The 20,689-nt window shown below is 31.4% G+C and overlaps 3 protein-coding genes and 1 long non-coding RNA gene across 6 annotated transcripts in view; 2 read left to right on the top strand and 2 right to left on the bottom strand.

Moving 5' to 3' along the window:
- The window catches only part of LOC105335228 (uncharacterized), a 35,261-nt gene extending 25,916 nt beyond the window's left edge, over nt 1-9,345 (bottom strand). Inside the window, exon 1 of the long non-coding RNA XR_004596087.2 lies at nt 9,204-9,345. This is a non-coding gene — a long non-coding RNA (uncharacterized lncRNA). The remainder of the gene's footprint in view (nt 1-9,203) is intronic.
- Nucleotides 9,346-9,360: 15 nt separating this feature from the next.
- LOC105335230 (uncharacterized) overlaps nt 9,361-20,689 on the top strand; it is a 58,288-nt gene continuing 46,959 nt past the window's right edge. For all 3 annotated transcript variants that reach the window (XM_066076313.1, XM_066076314.1, XM_066076315.1), the window contains exon 1: nt 9,361-9,561. In XM_066076313.1, the coding sequence (XP_065932385.1) occupies nt 9,361-9,561 (201 nt within the window). The remainder of the gene's footprint in view (nt 9,562-20,689) is intronic.
- LOC117688214 (uncharacterized) lies at nt 12,530-14,173 on the top strand. Its single transcript, XM_034466038.2, has 2 exons — nt 12,530-13,160; nt 13,263-14,173. Exons 1-2 carry the CDS (start codon nt 12,664-12,666, stop codon nt 14,152-14,154), a joined length of 1,389 nt encoding a protein of 462 aa, XP_034321929.2. The 5' UTR covers nt 12,530-12,663; the 3' UTR covers nt 14,155-14,173.
- On the bottom strand, nt 14,411-20,279 carry LOC117688213 (uncharacterized). The gene is made up of 6 exons (XM_066076312.1): nt 19,619-20,279; nt 18,315-18,776; nt 17,275-18,079; nt 16,841-17,128; nt 16,020-16,141; nt 14,411-15,673 (listed from the first exon to the last, which is right to left on the bottom strand). Exons 1-4 carry the CDS (start codon nt 20,096-20,098, stop codon nt 16,905-16,907), a joined length of 1,971 nt encoding a protein of 656 aa, XP_065932384.1. The 5' UTR covers nt 20,099-20,279; the 3' UTR covers nt 14,411-15,673; nt 16,020-16,141; nt 16,841-16,904.

Below are 20,689 nucleotides of genomic sequence, written 5' to 3'. Positions count from 1 at the left end.
TATTGCATACATTCGTCATTTTATTTTTGATTCTAGGTACATCTACTTTAGTATATGTTTTTTTTTCTCTGCTACTATTTCGCATTCAAAAATGTATCAAATTTTTTTTTTGGCTGTCATTTGAATTAATTTTGTAATAATCTTGTATGTATATTTTATTCTTATTTCATATCATACCTGTTTACAGTATATGATATAAATTGAAATAACATAACAAAGAAAAATTACACTAGACAGGAAAACACTCAAAAGCACCACACAGAAATTTCAAAATTATTTCAACTGTTTTAGATATCATAATGGAATGAAAAATAAACGACAATCAAATTGTTATTTGGGGAAAGATGAGTGTTCGTGAACTAAGTAAATTGTGATTTATTACAATGAAGGGATGCAAAGTGCCGAAATGGGTTTAAAATGGTGTTGTTGGTTTTTCTTTGGGGGGGGGGGGGCTAATTCATTATGGCTGATTTAAAGGTATGTAAAATTTCAATTTACTGATTGAATTTGAACATAAACGAAAGCTAAAAACTAAAAGCCTTATTCTGAATTATTATGCATGCCAACGCTTAATTTATACATTTAATTATTCACATTATTAATAACGTTTGTAGAAGCAAATATTGAATGTTTGGAAATAAACTGTGAATCTCTGATAAAGTGAAAAATAGTGTATAAATCTCACAACCCTTGACATGTATACAGACTCTACTTGGGGTATTAAGAACGTGGGAATGAACCCTGTCCTTCAAAGTTTTTTGAACAGTTTAACAGACCGATAAATACTCAAGATACATAGACGGTACCCGTTATAATTGAAAACATTTTCTCTGTAGGACGAGGGAAGAATAGTTCACGTGTAGAGATAAATTTTAAACATTTTACGAGGTCCAAATGATTGTACTACGGGAGCTTAAAAAAATAAAAATATTTTAAATTTCAAATGTTAATAATTTAAAATAAACGCTATGTTTTAATTTATTCCGGGTTTTTTTCATTCATGTGTGTGTATTTTCTTTTGTATATATTTGTGTGTGTGTGTTTGTTTAATACCGTTCTTCCTTTTTTTCTTGTAATATACGAATGCATTTCGGTATTTCTTGAAAAACTCAATACATTTAAGCATATGATTTTTTTTTTACACAGCTATATTTAGCTTTTTAGTTGAATTTTTTTACCAAATTATACTTGAAGGGTGTTAAGATAAATATATAAAATAGCTTTTTGTTGTTTTAATGAAAGAAAAATGAAAATTCTGTCAGGAAAAGATGACTTAAAACTTTGAAAGAAATAAATAATGTAATTATGCAATATTGCAAAAACGAATTTTAATTAAATTGACAATTTTGCAATTTTACAACCTGACTATTTTTCAATGTAATAATAATGATGATATCTATATCTGGTAGTTTTCTCTTCGATATAGCAGGTGGTCTCTTTGGTTTTTGTGTTCATATCTGTTCCCCTATGTTGTAATTATATTTACAATTTCCCATTTGATAAATGAAAAAAGTAAAAAAATGTGAAAATCTTCTTCTTTTTTCATCATAAATTACCAATCTAAGGTAAAATAAAAGTCTAAAATATTTCTCAGCAGACTTATTTAAGGTTTCGATATTATGTTTTTCTGTCTTGCAAAAATACATACATATACTGTATACTTCTATTTATTTTTTATTTCATCTAAAACAAAATGTACATTTGTTCAATCTTTCCAACAAAACGTTCTTGTAATCTGTATAAACTGAAATCAGTGATTCAAAAAGAAGATAAGTTTATGGATATGTATGTATAAATATACAAAACAATTTTTTTTTAAATGAAAAAAGGCCCTACATTTATTATAATCAAGTAGTTTATTTTACACAAATATATATTTCTTACGATCTTTATTGAAAAGTCCAGGAAAAGTTGTAACAATAAATAAAAAGATACATTTGGGGTAACAGAGATTAGATCACTAAGATTGTTTTATATTTTTCGTTGATTTTTGAATGAGATTGTTTCTCTGAGTTTGCTTCCATTCATTATTGAGTCTGTTTTACAAGACCCCTTTTAGATTTTCCATACAACAAATGCGAGTTTGAATATAGTTTTATCGATCTTTTAAGGTATAGGATGTAAATAACTAGAATATATAGTTCTCTGCTAAAAAAAAAAAAACAAAAAAAACCCACATCGCTATCCTAGCTATCGATTATTGTATGGAACATTCAAAGAGGCATAATCCGAACGCTCTTAACTCTCTCTCTCTCTCTCTCTCTCTCTCTCTCTCTCTCTCTCTCATTGTTCTGGAAATTAAATCTGATTATCCTCTTATTGAACTAAAAACAATGAATCTTATATTTTACACAATTAATTGAAAATCTTAGTTCCAGATAAGAGCAGGCACTGGTGCCTGTGCAGTAATATTACGGGAGCCGCCACTCTTTCTGGTCGAGTGATAGGCATTTATATGGTTCATTTAGTATTAGTCAACTGTTCATGTTTGAAAATAAAACACGGCTTAAGATTCGCACACATCCTTAAGTATCGATGAGAATGGGTATGGATTGTGGCGAGGAGTGGCCAAGTATGTGCAACTTTTCAGAAACCATTTTAACTGCCAAAGGAAAAAAAATCTAAAGCTCTTTTTGTTTTCAAAATCGTGAAATAAGACCTAGAAAATTAGTTCCTTGTGATCGTTTTTATAAAACAGGCATCGACTGTTCTTGCAATAGTCACAGAAAAGTCTTTTTATGATTTCAAATCGAAATTGTTTGATTTTTTGCTTAAAAGAGTGTCAAGGTTTCATGAGTTGAATTATTTATTTAAACTTTCTTTTATATATGTGAATGATTATTTTTTGGAAAAAAGAAACCAAATTATCTACTTCAGTACATTCTGTGGGTTTTACCGATTGGGGAATTTGTGTACATATGTTATAGACAGAACGTTGTTAAAAATATAATATAGGTAAATATCTTTTTTACCGTGTGGCTTATTACCGTAGTCATTAACTTTTAATGAAAATTCAAAATTAGTATATCAAGTGAATTTTGTGATAAATATGTAAAAATATATAACATCTCTAAAATGAAATACGACATTTCATTGAAAATTGCTTTTCTGTATTGCTTGCAATATAGAAGAATAATATTTAGAACGTTCTATATTTTTCCTATAACAGAGATGAGACAGAAAAATAGACCGAATCTAATTTGGGTTTTTTACAGACAGAAAAATATCGGTACTTTGTTTATTAAAATTCTACAGACACGAATGTTCTGTTGTACTATTTGTTTTTTATTTCAGTCTTTTTTTTTCAAGGAAAACTATTCAGATACATAATCAATAAATAATAATGCTTTTGAAAAGGATTTTTCATTTATCATTTATATAAAAAAATATCCAGGGTAAATATCTATAAAACTAATGCCGCGCAAACTTGAGTAAACTCACACTTCGTTTGAAAATATGCATGTACAACAGAAAATTGAGTGAATAGAAAATCAGAAACATTGATCTAACATTTGGAAATATTTTACAATAAAGATAAGTAAAACATTTTTTTTCTCTCACAAATCTCTGTTTTTAAAAAAATCTGTTTCATTTTTGTTAGTTTTCCTGGGTAAAAAAAGATGACGCTTCAAAAAAGAAAACTCTTTGTTGATTCCCTTACAAAAAGAAAAAAAAAATCTTCTTTCTTTATAATCATATCCATCGAGTGGGATAGATTATAGAGAATTTCAAATATATAAAAATATTTATCACTAGACAAAACGAAAAATAAAATACGAAAAGAACACCCAGGATACAAATTAGTATATAAAGACGATATGCATATAAAAATAAAATGAACGAAAAAATTACATGATGTGTGTTGAATTAATATATTTTTCTATGTTTTGTCTGTTTGGTTTTTTTTTCTTCTAAATATATTATTAACACTGGCATTTTTATTAAAGGTGTCATTTCCAAGGCACGGGACAATTTGAACATACAACTTTTAGATAAAATAAACATCATAATCATAAACGGAACCATCTAGATCTTATTTACAAGTGTGTCAATTGTTTGGATAATCTCAAATAAAAAGAAATCACTATTTTTCTTTTCTGTATGAGAAAACTAAAACCTAGCCACAATTCAGGGGACACTCGTCCCAGGAACTTCAGTAGTATGTATGCTCGTTTGCAAGTAGGTTTCTGCAAACTTTCAAAATCAAATTTTCTACATGAACTATTTTCACTTTTTATTTAGATATCAAATGCAATATAAACCGCATTCAAATTATTTCCCATCAAGACACCTAAATATTGGTTTAGTTATGATGAATTAAATTCATTTTTTAAAATATATATATATTTCTAAAAACTGATATCATCTAACGATATTTCAAACCAAAAATATGTTTGTTTGTTTTGTTTGTTTGTTTTTTTGTTTGTTTGTTTTTTTGCAAAATATAAACATTCAAACATTACTACTGAATCAAAAATTTATTTTGGGGCATGAATTTTTGCATTATATTCTCTTTAAAATAAGTCAATTTAGGGTAGAAGATGAGGGCTTTCAAATTTTGTTGTGAATCCAATTGGAGAAGGATTTGTGGTTTGATTCTAATTGACTCGTTTGCTTATCTTCAAGATATGCCACTGAAAAAGTCGTTAATATGTGTGAAATTCCCGATGCATCCGACTGCTTTTTATTAGATGCTAAGTTTGTGGGTAGGATCAAATCTATTAAAGAATTTGAGGTTGACCGCATCTGAAGAACTTTTGTTAGGTAAAGCTGCATTGGGGAGATAAGACTAATGAAGACCTTCTACAGAACTCAGAGTTAAGTTAATTCAGATTTCACTCCGAAGAGAAGAAAAGACTCGAGTAAAAAAAACTATGCACAATGTAACTATTGTAACAATGTACATTGTAAATATATGTATGTAACTTATTCATCTCTATCTTCTTTTTATATTTGAATTTTATAAACCATATATACGTTATTACAACAGGGGAAACCCTGAGTGTCCCTGGATAATTTTGGAGGGAAACCTTCGTCACATGATGGCGCGCTTTTCATAGAGCACACAGTGTAATATGCACAGAAGAATAATGTGTTTATATATAAACATGGATCTAGGGCATTAAATCTTTGGCGCGTCGGTCTAGAGAGTGCAGTTAACTTACCTTCTATATCTACCAGACGTATCTGAATGGGGTCATTGCCCCTGCGCGTTTCTATATTTATATATTTCATTTTAATTTACAGAAACCAGACAAGGCATACAACATGAACACAAAAGACTGGATGGTTTCTCATTGTATTATTTTCTTTCCTTGTACCCCCTCCCCCTTTTGCCGAATACAAAGAACACGATTTGGCGGTGATTTTTCTAATTCTAATCGAATTCTTTCGTCGTCGAAAGACGACATGAACATGTTAGCGACTAGGGTTGTACAGTAACATGTACATGTAATGGGATTTGCGGTTAGGGATATTACAGTAATTTACGGAATTCCGTTTTTGATGACGTGGAAATAGAAAGAAAAATCGTCAAACGATTAAAACAAATGAAAGAGGTATAACTCTACTGAGCTTGATGGCATCCCAGAGAGAGAGAGAGAGAGAGAGAGAGAGAGAGAGAGAGAGAGAGAGGCTTTTTTTGGAAATGATATTTTAAGAAATTCTGAAACAATGGCCCCTTTTTTTAAACCTGCATGTATGATAAAAATCATATGCATGTGATAGAGATTTTATATAACTGAGTAAACAAGGGAAAATAATTATTAATAAATATAATTCAAAATGAGGTCGATAATTTGTCGGTGATCATGGTCTATACTCAAAACAAAAACCTATCAACTCCATTTTTCTCAGTTATAATCCTAAGAAAATAAAATACCTACCAAAAATAATGTAATATTGATTTGTCCTCTTTGCTTTTAGTTCTGAGAGAAATTTGATTAAATATTGACTTATATTCAATTTCATATCTTAAATTTATGTCTTTTTATCAAAGGACATACAGTAGGAATAAATACTTTACTGAGGAAGTTATTGTCAAGAGGAATTACTATATTTATCTTGTTTCACGCTTATTCATAAAGCGTTTCAATACATTTTTTTCATTTTCTTTCTTTTTCCTACCTTGGAGGTTGAACTGATTTCAAATAAAAACTAAAAAATCCATATGCATGTACTAAACTTGAAACAAAAATATTGATTTCATTTCCCCCCAAAATATTTAGACAATATTTCAAATTAAAGGTAACATTCTCATTTTTTCCCTATATATACTTATGAATGAATCCATTTATTTTAGAAACTTAAATAGTGAAACATTTGAAAGTCATTTTACTTCTGATTCAGCTTGAAATGAGATTTAAAAAAGACACAGTTTTGTTATTTTGATACACATGTACGTTTGTAAAATTCTATCATGTGATGGCAAACCTAATATATTTTGGGGTGATTTTTTTAATACTAAAATCCGATGTCTGTTTATTCTAAAAATAATAAATGAATAACTTACTGAATTGGTTTGGGAGTTTACATGAAAAAGGTTTGGTATCATCATTCGCTTATTTACACCTTATCGAATAAATTTTGTAAAAATGGCAACAATCAAAATAGAAATTCCTCATAACCCTTTCGTAAAAAATTCAAATGTGTTTTTATAAAAATGTGTATAAATAATTAAATGAATCTATTTAGAGTTTTAGATTTATGTATTTGGATCCAAATAAATCAATAAGATTTATTCAATTTTTTTTATATGCTTACTTAGCCACGTCCGTTTATTTTTCCAAGAATTGGTCCCGGAAAGATGCACAGTTTTTTTTTAGATATACAAAATTATTTCAAATTCAAGAAAGGCAGAAATGCTTCCAAGGAAGAATTCCACATTTGTTTCAAATTGATAAATCATGGCCTAGATTATATAGAAAGATTTTTCAACATTTGTCAAAAAAAAAAATTTGATTCAGGGTTCAAATTTTCGATAAATGACCCACCGGTGGAAAAAGCTTTATTACCCATACTTAACAAAAATCTAAATATCATTCTAAATGAATATTTTCATCAATTTAAATCTTAAAAAAAAATTTGAAATATTTTATGTATTATTTCATCTTGATAATTTGACGAAGAAATATTTAATACACAGATGAGTGTAAAATGTAACATAATTTGGTTTCCATTTATTTGAATTTACTATATCATGGTAGATACGCAAATTTCAAGATGAACAAAGGTTTATAGATCTTAAACTTAATATTCTTAATTATAAGTAAACTAGGGTATATTGTATATACGTTTAGTGAAGTTTAATTCAATAGTCAAACATTTAGAAATAACTGGGCATTTGATGTAGATTAAATATTTGTATTTTTATCATTTAATTTTACTTCTTTTATGTTTGTATTTTCATTTGGTCTCAAAATATTTTTAGGTCCATTTCGTATTCTTAAATTCTTGTTTGACATTGTATGGTAAAAAAAATCGTCTACATCAAGAACAAAAAAACTGAAGAAATTGGTTTGAATTAAAACTGCAGGATCATATAAGTTTTATATTTTGAGGATAAAAATTTCATACTTTTACCTAAATTAACCCCACGGATAAGATATCGAATTCAGACACCATTTGTACAAAAAAAATTAACCGACTCTTAAATGTCTGACTACTTCTTTATCCTTTTAAAATCATATCTTTGTCTTAACTATTTTTTTTTTGGCTTTTTTAAAAATAGTTTATTATTGTTTTTCTTAATCCTTAAATATTAAACATATTGATAATTGGAAACCTGTATTAAAATTTGTTATAATAATTGTGAAAAATGTGGGCTTTTTAATAGAGTCAAGATATCCTAATTGCATTGCGTTGTAAATCTTCAAATAAATAGTTCAACCTATCATATATAGATATCTGACATTGAATAATTCAAAATTTAAAAAAAAAAAATTGAAATCAAATATAAACGCACATAAAAGAAACTTTAGCATGTTTCTATATTTAAATCAACAAAACTGGTTAGATTGGATAGAAAGTTATAGACACATGATCATGGGGCCAATTATTTATTTACTTATTAGAAAAATTGTTCATGAAATATAAAGTCTCCCATTTCAAAAAAAATCACAATAAACAGGGTAACTTTTGGCGCTCTTCGCTTATCTTTTTGGCTTTAATTGAAATCTCAGACAGGGCGGGTCCCAACAGTAAAGGTTTCCAACAAATATAGATGGCATATGTTTAGTCGGTTGCTAATAGTTACGAAATCTATGCCAATGGGGTTAGGATACGCATGCATGTTTCTTTCAACAAAAGATAATAACCCTAAAAATATAATTTATTCAAGACCTCCCTTCATCCTCAAAAAAGGGGGGGGAGGAGGGGAAAGGTGTTTTTTTCTATCGCTAGTATTTCATGTTATCCTTGTAATTAGCTGTTTATTGATTTTTTTTTCATAAAGTTGTATACTTAATAATTCCACGATAGGAGCAAAAATATACAACACATATTTGATTTCATAGATTAGTCAAGGGAATAGAATTCTACTATTTTGTTCAGCTATTCTTTTATAGAGAGTAGGAAGTAATGTCATATTCTGATCATTGTTTGGCATTAAATGCGAACTAGACAAATTCTTTCAGGTTTAGATTTTAACTAATATTCCCCGATTTTATATATCACAAAATCCCGTACAGCTTCATATTGGTATAATCACCTGCAGTACCTAACCTTATTTTGAGAAACATTAACACTTCCAACAAAGAAACTAAATCAAACCACCAATTATGTTACATATGTAACTCAAAAAATTGAATTAAAATATCGGATTAGAATTTTAGAAGCTTTAATGTGTTTACAATGAAAAGGGTGTGAAAAATTTGATGAAACTAAAAAAATCTAAATTTGAGGTGCTTGAATTCCATGTTAGATTTTAGTTTTCCTTTGAGTACTAAATGAAATATTGTGAGCGATGATGCCTGCTGGCAAGCTTATATTATATCAGTCGCACCTGTCAATCTTAATTTCAATTTTTATCTGTTGTTCACTGATAAAAATGTTTCTTGGATGTCTTAAATTTTCTACATTCAATATATTTTTTTGAAAAAAGTAAGACTTTCATCTGCTAGTGCTTTAGAAAAATCCAATGAAATATTTTTCGTGGATTACGCCTATTCAGTGCGCTAGTTTTAACCAATCATCTTATCGCTTACTTCAGTAAACCGTGCCCTCTCTTTATGTCGTCAGCAGTACAGTAGGGAGAATAAAGAATTCGTCTGCCCCTCCGAAGGAAGGTCAATCTTTGGTTCTTGGCGTTTTGAATAATCACGGGAGTTATGTTTCGTGATTTTTTTCAAATCCTTAAATTGAATGGATATAGTGCCATTTATTTTATGGAACCATCTGGTGAAAAACTGTCAAACCTTCAAAAACCTGGCCGTATTGCCGAGAATCCTGTGGTATGCCTGGCAGGCCATACCGCCCTCGCCAAGAGGGCATTTCAGGTCGACGTGCTATATCGAGTTAACACCGACTGATGTTCGCGGTGACCAGGTCATGGGATCATTTGAGGTGAGCATTCCCTTTTTATTCGTAGAGAACCGAAATATCTCCATTTGAATTTGTTAGAATGATTTGAACGCCTTTGTACGATCAATAGTTACTCCATGAATATCACAAATATTCTAACACTATAGCAGATGATAACAAGCCTTTAAATTCTCAGAAAACATCCCCAAATCGGAACAAAAGCGAACATCCAGCGTCTATATAATTGTCGACAAAATAAACTTCCCGACTAGTGATTTCATAAATGGATGTCGTTCACTTAGTCCATTTCCGTGCATGAAAATCTGCAGTGTGCATCAAACTCGATTTATAAACAAATTGCGTAATAGTGGAGTTGTGTAAGTTGCCTATATGCACCGGCGCAGTGTGTATTCCTGCACCAGCGAACGCTTAAACCTGCAGAAACATGCTCTACTTATCATTCAAAATCGCAGTTGCACAAACATAGAATAGCTATAAATAACTTGGTATAAATCAGTATGGAGTTACGTAATTAACATGCGAATAAGGGTAATCTTTTCTTTATTGATATTATAGCAGAAATGATTGTTAATTCATGCGGAGCCGTAAGCGTGTGTAAGGTTTTTGACACTTTCCCGCCCATTCTACCGCCGTCTATAATGCCGAGCTGGATGAGAACTATTTATTGCGCGGAAATGTGCTGATGTAAGGTGACGGAAATTACAATGTCGGTAGATTCATACGACGAACATGCAACCATTTAAAAAAAAAAAAGTTTAATGGAATCCAATGCATGTAGCAGGTACACGAGGTCTATTTCTAAAGATTAAAGGAGGGGTGGGGGTGTTGCATAATTATCTAAAGTAGAGATAAACATATTTCGACAGTTTCAAGCGTGGCAAAATTTGAACTTAAATTTTTTTTGTTAGTTGATACAACAAGCCCAGTACATGTTATATTACTTATTTAATTGGTATTTTAATGTGAAACTATGCAATCTATTTATATAATTAGCTGTGTCACAGTGTGTTTATTTTACATATTTCAGAAACCAGACTGAATACCTGATTTAATGTATAGTACTGTAGCATAGCTTAATTGTTTCAAAGTTCAATTGTCAACATGTTAATAGTTATTTCATGTTTGAGGGTAAGTTTAAAGTACAGAATGATTGTATAAGTTAAAGTACAGTATGTATAAGTTAAAGTAAAGTATGTACAAGTTAAAGTACAGTATGTAAAGTTAAAGTAAAGTATGTACAAGTTAAGGTACAATACATATAAGTTAAAGAACAGTGCATATAAGTTACAGTAAGGTATGTATAAGATTTAGTACAGTATGTAAAGTTAAAGTAAAGTATGTATAAGTTTAAGCACAGAATGTAAAATTAAAGTAAAGTATGCATATAAGTTAAAGTACAGTATGCATAAGCAATCACCTTTTGGAGACACAGTAAGCTTTTCAACCTTGATGTTTGGGATGATTTAAATAATTAGATAAAATTTATTGCACTATTTTTATCACAGGAATCTCTGTATTTTAGCTCACCTGAACTTAATGTTCAACTGTACAAGAATTAGGATATTGCCAAGTACTTTTTAAATCAGTTGAAATAGAATTGAAGGGATATCTGGATTCTGTACATCAAGACATTGATTTTTGTTGTCAATCAATTTTTTATTATTTCCTGGGTATTTTAAATTCACGTCCTCCAAAAATAGTTAAGTTATTATATATTTATTGTTTTTAAAAATGGATCTATGAGATAACTTCTTATCTAACCTTAAAATGAATGAAAATAACGTTAACCCCCAAAATCTTTCTGATTTCTCAGCATTTTGGGTGCACAGAGATTAAAATTGAAACTCATTCCCTCTAGTCCATTGGGGGAACTAAAAACTTTTGTAACAGCTTAAAATTTGTTCGATAAGAGACGAGAATTTTGCTGTCTTCATAATAACAATGATCCAAGTGATTGCTTTTATTCTCACCCATTGGTATAAGAAAAAAGTGAATTAAAGTGCAGTCAGAGAACAACATTCATTGCCATTTTGACCTGAATATGTACATAGATAAGATTATTACAGAAACTATATGGCTCAATATACTTTTTTCACATTGTAAATTGTTTTTTTGTAGACATATAACATTTTTTTTTATCTATCCAAAAAAAATTACATTAAGTACATTAAGGAAGACTCAAATTCAATTTTTTTTCTAATTTCAATTATTTATGTGTTTTTTTGTTGTTGTTTTTTTTATAAATTTGGACCATAATGTGAATGAAAAATGTGCATGTAAAATGTAGTATGTATTACAATGTCTGAAAACAAAAAGATTGTCTTAGGCTCCTGAAGTTGAACAGAATTTCTTGTACATGCACAAGAGAAGGAAAAGAAATTCTTTCTTTTACAAGTACAGTAAAACTTGTTTCGTACAAACACTGATATATAGTGAAACCTCTGATGTAGTGAAGCTTTGTGGGGTTCCTAGTAAAATTGTTAATAAACCTTTGTAAAATTTTACTGTTATAATGAACTCAGTTATAACGAACATACGGATATATGGAACTAATTTTGAGCTTACAAATGAATTATTTTCAAATATTTTTTTCAATTTACATTCCGATTTTTAAAATTTTTCTCAAAATAAATTTTTATTTAATGTCTAAGTAGATGCAAACAAATTTGCCATCCTTATTATTATGAAATTCATTATATGGTTATAACGAACTATCAATATATGGAAGTAAACCCAGTGGTCCCTAGGACTTCACTATAACTTATGTGTAAGTAAAAGTCATTTTGGGCTACTGAAAGTTGAAAGGTAAAGTTGAAAGGTAACTTACTGGTAATAGCCAAATTAGATACTTAATTTTACAGGTCAATTTCAATGAATAGTTTCACAAAATATAATACAGCAAGTTGATTTTTTGTTGGTTTAGCTGGGCATTGATGCTTCAAGTGAGTGATGTTCGATACAATGGGTTTCTTGTACCTAGTCAACTTTCATCGTCGGATACCCACGGGTGATCGCGTCTTTTACTTATCACCCGTGGGCAAACCAGCCGAAATATCGTTGTAAGTTAATTGATATTCATGGATCATTTGATTGGTCATCATATGATTCCATCGCAAAACCTCGATGGCATTTCAACCAATCAGAATTCTTATAACGTATCAGTGTTCGGCTATCGTAAACATGGCGGGCAAGTTTCAAAATGTGTGTAAAAGGTTCAGTTTAGATGCGTTAAAACCTTTCCAGGAGGAAACAATTACACAGCTGTTGAAAGGCAGGGATTCATTTCTTTCCGTTAAAACAGGCGGTGGCAAAAGTATTTGCTATCAAGGTTTCCAGCTGATGTGGACGGAATTGAACGGATGCGAATGCAGTGTTTTGATAGTTTCGCCATTGCTTTCGATAATGAAAGAACAATGTGAATACTTGAAATCTTGTGATTTTACCTCAACGTATATTGGCAGAGATAGTAGCGAAGACATAGACATTATCAATGGTAATTTTCAATTCCTGTTTGCTTCACCGGAATCCATTTTGTCTGTAAATAAGTGGAGGGACATGCTCGTTGCTAGCAAACATTTCAAACTGTTCGTCGTCGATGAGGCCCACACTGTATTGCATTGGTAAGAAAATTTTATTCCAATGGTATATAACACACGTAATAAATATCCCTTACAAGATGTTTTACTATTTATTGAACAAGATTTCAATGTGTATATTTTTAGGGGTGAAAGTGAAATCGAGATGGAGCCTTTCCGTATCTGGTACAGCAAGCTAGGCGAAATCAGATCCCTAATACAGTGTCCTGTCCTGTTGATAACTGCAACAGCTAACAGATCAGCTCGAATGGAAATGCAGAAGAAGTTTTGCATGATAGATTGTCATGAAATTATTCAAAATCCTGATAGAGAAAATATCAAGCTGTTTGTTCATAAATTTAAGAGCACAGTTTCACATGGAGACATTTTCTACTTTCTTATTCACTTGTTAAAAAAGGACAAAGAACTGTGTGAAAGATTTTTGATATTCTGTCCTTCAATTAAAACATGCAGTGAATTATTTTCTGCCTTAAGGATGAAACTTGGGCATATCATTAAGCATGTTGACATGTTTCATTCACTATCACCAGACACAGTTAAAGAAAAGATTAAAGAAGACATGAGTGTAGAGAGTGGTAACATCAGAGTTTTAGTTGCAACAAGTGCAGCAGGGATGGGAGTGAATTTCAGATCGGTTAAATATGTTATAAATTATGGACCTCCTAAAGATATGGATGGATTTGTCCAACAGTTCGGTAGAGCAGGTCGTGATGGAGGAGTGGCCATGGCCTTGTTACTTTTTAATGGTAAACAGTGTAGAAAATTGGATGAAGACATGAAAACCTATACTCAAAATAAAGAAACTTGTCGTAGGGACATCATACTTTCAGCATACAAATCAAAATCTGACCCCAAAAGATTAAGGCACATGTGCTGTGATATTTGTGATGTCCAATGTGATTGTAATAGTACTGACTGTTCAAATTTTAAACATCCATTTTATAAATACGAATTGCCTGTGTGTTCTTCAGATTCTGATAATAGTGCTGACGACATGTTTGACGACGATTCAGATTAAAACAAATCATTTCATTATATTCCTGGTTTTGTTTTCTATTTCATTTAAAGGTATGGTGACATAAAGTGAAGAATGCTTATTTTTCTACTGCAGCAAAATTGAAGAAAAAAAAACATTATTCGTCAAGTAAATTGAAAATATTTAGAACAAAAATAAGAATCTTCACTTTGGAAAAATTTCAAATTTTGTTGCATTAGACAGCATTTCTTCACTATATGTCCTGTTATTAATATTGCAGTAAAATGAGAAAAAATATCCTTAGGTTGTACAAATTTTAATCATATAATATACACAATCTGAGGTAGATCCAAAGTATGCATGTCAAAACAAGGGTTAATTTAGGATATATTAAGGAAGCTAGCAGTCATACTATTTGGCTACCGACACTCTAATATGCATATGATAAGTGTAAATACTTGGTCAATACATTAAAAATGAGACCTAAAAGGCTATAATATGAGGTAAAGCATAATTTATTATGCTCATAGATGTATCTATATATTGTAATTACATAAGAAAACTTGCAACATTCTTTTGAGCTTTAATCCAGTTGTGCAAGTCTTCACTATTAATAGAATACAATGGCTCCTTAAAATTTGAAAAACTTTCCCATTTTAAATCTTTCACCTGTCCTTTTTGTCGCAATACTTTCACAATTGTAACAATATCACCTGTTTTGTCAACTGTTGGTCTCGTACTCCTTGATTTTACAGTTTTAGTACTTTTCATTAACTGATCTTTTATTCCATCTACTACTTGTGTTGTCATACAAATTAGCCTTGCAGATTGAAAGGATTTGTTTGCACCTTGTGTGTTTAACTGAGATTTAATATTGTGTACCTGTATCTCTACACAATTATCATTCGGAATATTGTTTTTAATTCCACCTTTCAAGTTAACGGTCATGTTCCATTTATACTCAAAGCTTTCTTTGGTATCTAGTATGGCAATTATGTATGTAATCATTCGCCAAAGCCAAATTTTATATTTTGAGTGTTTTACTGCAGAAGCATACAGCCATTCCATATAAGCATTGCGTACAATTCTTTCACCATCACCCATTTGATAAGCATTGCATGTATCTCTTAACAATAAAGACATTAAAAGAAAGCAATGAACAGGATTTGAATCTGCATCCATATTTTCAACACTACAAAACTTCCAGCAATGTTTTTTTTCTAAATGTTTCTTGAACCAACCAGATTTGTAGTATGTTTTAGCACAAAGAGGACACTCGTACAAGTCTTCATTTTTCATAGCTTCCATCTGGGAATCATTCTGATCTAAAGCCTGTAAGTTTTCTCGCAAATGGTGTATTGTTCCAAAATCACAAAAACCTAAAGATTTGACCACTTTATTTGCGGCATGGAGAACCCAGTCAGCTTTTTCTTGGTCATTCATCATAGAAAACACAGGTGCATCTACAGGTGTTGAACTGATGTCGTCCATGTCCATGGTATCCAGGAAAGCTCCTACAATGTACCCATCCGTGACGTCATCAATGAACTGGTGATGTGGCCTAAAATTTTTGAAAACGTTAAAACTGATATGCATATAACATAATGTACATTTATACACAGGGTATAGAGCTTTGTCTTCATATATACACACAATAAAGAAACCAAAATGCACTGAACAATAGATTAAACAAACTAACAACAATTTCTATACCATTAATAATTTCCCTACTGTTAACGTCGGATACCCACAGGTGATCACACCATCCTCATCGACCATGGGTGATGAGTAAAAGATATGATCATCTGTGGATATCTGGCAATGTAAACAGTATTAATGCAAAAATGGGGTTGGTTTTTTTTTTACATATATTAATTGTTTGCAATAGTTTGCAACAATTACAGTACCTGAATTTATTGATTACTTCATCAGGTCCTGAAACATCTCTTCTGTTTATGAGATTGCGAAGTTGGTATAATGTCCCAACATCTGATGAGCTTTTTTCTTTGTAGAAGAGTTGGTAAATGCTCTGTAGAAATAAAAGTTAATGACAAATTATTGTAATGTTTACCTTATTCCTCTTCATCTAGAATTACAAACATTAAAATTTATTGTAAACATAAAAAAAACAGCAAAAAAGTAACCCTCTCAATTTCATGGGCATCTGTTAAATACCCGGTAGGTTTAAAATCAACCCCTCCACCCAATAATAAATTCATTGAAGTCTGTCTACATATTATCACAAAAGCAATACCATAAAATTGAGAGATGATGTTAAACCAAAATAAAATTATCATGCATTTGAAAAGTAAAGCAATATCTAATATGGCAATGTCTTTAAAACAAACTGCATTTTTTTTAAAAATAACATTTTAAATCAATTTGAATTAATACATGTGTTATAAAGGCTTGGTTTATGTTATAACAATTTATCAATAAATTTTCTAATTTTTACACATAAAAACTGTCCTCAATGGACCAGTGATTTCTCTAAAAATAATTCCATTTTTCTGGGGAGGGGGGGGGGGGGTTGTTGTCTATAAGGACGGAGAAGCCATTAAAACCTATTTTTCATCAACATTACTATGTGAACTTAATTTCTTAATTTGTAAGAATTTTCCTAGAGGGAGGGGGAGGTATAGACACGATTTCCAGTCTAGATCAACACACAACAATAATAATCAGTTAGTAAAACACAAACACAAATGAAAACAAAAGAAAAACTTACATGTGAACAAGGTGAAAAATAAACTTCAAACTTTTTGAACTGTCAACTTTTGAAACATCCACGCTCAGTATACCAAAAGAAAGTTCATTTCCCTGTGCAATCCCTCTGGTCTGTGAATTAATCCACTAAGGCTCTCAAATTCAGATGGGACATTCTGCATGGCCTCCTGCGCAGAAAAAGCTCTCTCATTCGTCAGAACGTCTCCACCGAACACAATTCTTTCTGGCGTTTCATTGTCTACATGTGGAACTGCTAGGTGATGGATTCTTTGAAGTATAGTAATCATGCCTAAATAATAAAAGATAATGAAAAATATTTCCTTAGAGAGTGTGGAGATCTAATTTTAAGAAATGTTCTCTCACTGTCATATTAAAACATGTAATTGCACATAGAAAAAATTCCATTACATTTAATTTTTTCTCATTTAATTATACCTTGAGAAGAATTCTCACTGGCTTCAATTAGGTCACAATTGAGAAAAATAGACTTCTCCTTTGTCTTCTCCATGTATGGATGTGAAATATAAGTTGGAAAGCTTGCACTTGCAGGTTTCAAAAATTCAATATACTTCAGCAGGATGTGAGATACATGGAAAACAATGTTTTTACAAAGGCTGTCAGTCTGTACCATAGATGGTATCCAACTATTTGTTGGTACCTGTAAAACATCATTTCTTTCTCTCAACATATCGGACGGTAAATTCAAGTCCTCTGCTGTAATTCGTTTTTGCTTGGCCATGACTAGGAACCAGTGTAAGCTCTTGCGCTGTTTCTCCATGGTCATCTTTGCTGGACTGATCGTGACGTCCAAATTATCCCCAAGAATTTCTATTGGTTTTGGTTTTGAAATAATGTTCTGAACTGAATGATCTCCTGTATCAGATTTATCATCAATTTCACATGCAGCAGAAAAAAGCAAATTGTTTTCTGCACTACTTTCAGTTCTAACAGTATGGTACTGTGTTTTGTCTGCTTCACTTTCAACAACAGCAGCATGGCACGGTAAGCCTTGTGTCTCACTGTCTCCACAAGCAGCAAGCGAAGTTACTTCTGTATCACTTTCAAGCCCTGCAGTAGGAGACGGTCCTGAAGCATTCCTTGTGAACTCTTGTTTGTGATTTACATATGTTGAAACTGTTTCCATAATCTGTTTTTCTTGCTGTTTCACAAGTTGTTTTTTCTTTTTCATTATGCTTGTAGGCGACACAACTACACCAAGATCATGAAGTATTTTCAAACCCTGAAAAGATAAACAATTTAATCAATCCATGAGAGTTGAACTTGAAATTTTAACTTTTTAATTACAGTACTGTGCATGTACTATTTTGTTTTGTATCTGTTTCAGCAAAATAATGTATATTGTTTGGAAGTTTAACTCAATTTGTAATAATTCAAATGACTTGTATTTTAAGTATTGAGTTTCAGTCCCATTTTTACATTCATGAATATAATGTCAAACATTAAAAATCTATCACCTCTTTGGTCATTCCACATTTGTCTGCAATAAGTCCTAAGATATACTGCAGCTGATTAAGTCCTTGGGATCTTGTGTAAAGTAATATAGCTGCAGAGGTTATCACACCAGGCAACTTTTTCTTGGTTCTCAAATCCAGGTTAGCCGCACCACATAGAATATTATGCAAGTAAGGAGCTTTGGCTTGAAATTCATGAGAAACAGCTGTCCAATCAAATTTAAGGAGGTTTTCTGAACTTTGATTTTGGAAGACATTTCCATTTCTACTAACAAGAACATTAATTTCTTTCTGAATCTCTTTTTTCACAACATTCACAATAGCATCCTTGTATTTATCATTTTTCCTGTAATGTTTCATAATTGCTTCAGGTTTCTTGCTGTTCATCATAGCTTTCAAGGCTGATTTTTCAGGTTCAGTGTTAACATACTTGGAGCGTTCACCATGTGGGTACTTGACTGTGATCTATCAAAAAATAAATAAATGAATTGTTGATCTTTACAAGACGTACTGTACATATGCAGGTATATGTTCATATCTAAGTGAACTTTGCCATGGATCAAGAGGTCATAATATGATGCCACAATGATCATTGCACATTTTATATTTGATTTTTTTTTTTTTTGATATTCTATTATGTATGTACCAGGTATATAAAACATGATATTGAACATGTTGAATACAGTAAAATTTGTCAATTTTAATAATCTGATTTTCTCAAGATAACAATGATAAAAAGTTCACCAATTTGAATTTGTTTGATAGTCATAGATATCAAATCTCCTGCTTTTTATGCTATAATTTAAAGTCTATGAAATAAAACATTGAATATGTGTACTGGTGTGCGACCAGTTCTCACCAAGTACCGCTTCTGCTAGTACATTTTTTAAAATCTAAAATCTAATCTTCTTGCCAGTACATAATTTAAAATCTATGAAATAAAATGTTGTATCTGTGTACTGGTGTGCGACCAGTTCTCACCAAGTACCGTTTCTCGCCAGTACTTTGTGACGTCATTTTTTGTATATAATTTTATGTGACAGTGTGTTGATTAAATGACGTCACAATGTACTGGCAAGAAATGGTACACAGCGAGACCTGGTCGCACGTCAGTAGTTTTACGGAATGATTATGGTACAAAATGACTCTTAGTAAAATTTCATGGAGACGAAGAATAATTGTTTCATAGTTCCTACCATTTTTTTACTCAATATTGTATAATATTTAAAATATTTGATTTTTGCAATAGCATTATATTAATATATATATATGCAAAATGTAAACCAAGTGCCGTGCGCTATATTTACCTTAACATCAAAATCTTCTCGTGGTTGTTTTGTCTGCGTTGACCTTGTGACTTGAGTTACAACCCTTTTCTGTGGTGTGACTTTAGGTGCAGGACTACATTTACGGGTAGGTGTGCAAAATAAACTTTTCTTGAGCCTTGACCTTGGTGTCGGCGTTTGTTTAACTAACGGTCTTTTTTCCCCTCTTCTAGGCGTACTTACACACTGTTGAACAATGCCTGGCATTGCTTTGAGTGTCGCTAAAAGTTTGTCGCGTTCTTCTGTTAACGACACAACTTTCGTCTCAATGTCCCCATTTAATTTCCTTATTCTGTTCAGTTTATTCACACACTGATTGCAAAGAACGCCAGTCATAGCTATTCCCAGTATTTTGAAAATATTTCCATAGTGATCTTGGCTAATATTTGATGCTAAGGACCTGTAAGACTTATCCCGGATATTTTTCTTACAAAAGCCACACGTCTTCATGGGCGCCGCCATTGTTGCATGTTTAGTTAACAACAAAACGTATTTTCAAAACTGAAGAGTTCCAATTTTACTATCAGAGTTTCTGATTGGTTGTTCAATATGAACGAATTTGCATATTTTACAGCGATATTTCGGCTGGTTTGCCCACGGGTGATAAGTAAAAGACGCGATCACCCGTGGGTATCCGACGATGGTCAACTTTTGGCTGGTGTCTAAACTCAAGAAAAGGAGAAACAAGCAGATATATTATGAAAATGTTTGACAGGACTGGAAATCCAATCTGTGACCTTATTATTTCTAGTACTTCCTGTAAGTAACCTTGGCTGATATATATACATTGGGTATTCAAACTACTACTCTCTTCTCTTCCCTCTTTCATTCTCCAAGACAGCACAACCCAGGTTCTATACCCAAGCAGGACTTTCATTTAGGTGCTGTTCATGACACCAAATGTTACAGTAAAGCCAATGGTTAGGCACAACACCTTGTCAAGGGGCTTTACCAATGACCTGTCCAGGCCCATATAAACATTCCTATTTCATTTCTTAACCCTTTTCCTTAAATAGTCTTAACCCCTGAAGACCCATCACCAGTGTTTTTGTC

The sequence above is a fragment of the Magallana gigas genome, chromosome 2, assembly GCF_963853765.1.
Source record: "Magallana gigas chromosome 2, xbMagGiga1.1, whole genome shotgun sequence".
Taxonomy (NCBI): domain Eukaryota; kingdom Metazoa; phylum Mollusca; class Bivalvia; order Ostreida; family Ostreidae; genus Magallana; species Magallana gigas.
The sequence above is the reverse complement of the archived record's forward strand: the minus strand, read 5'-3'. Positions and strand labels throughout refer to the sequence as shown.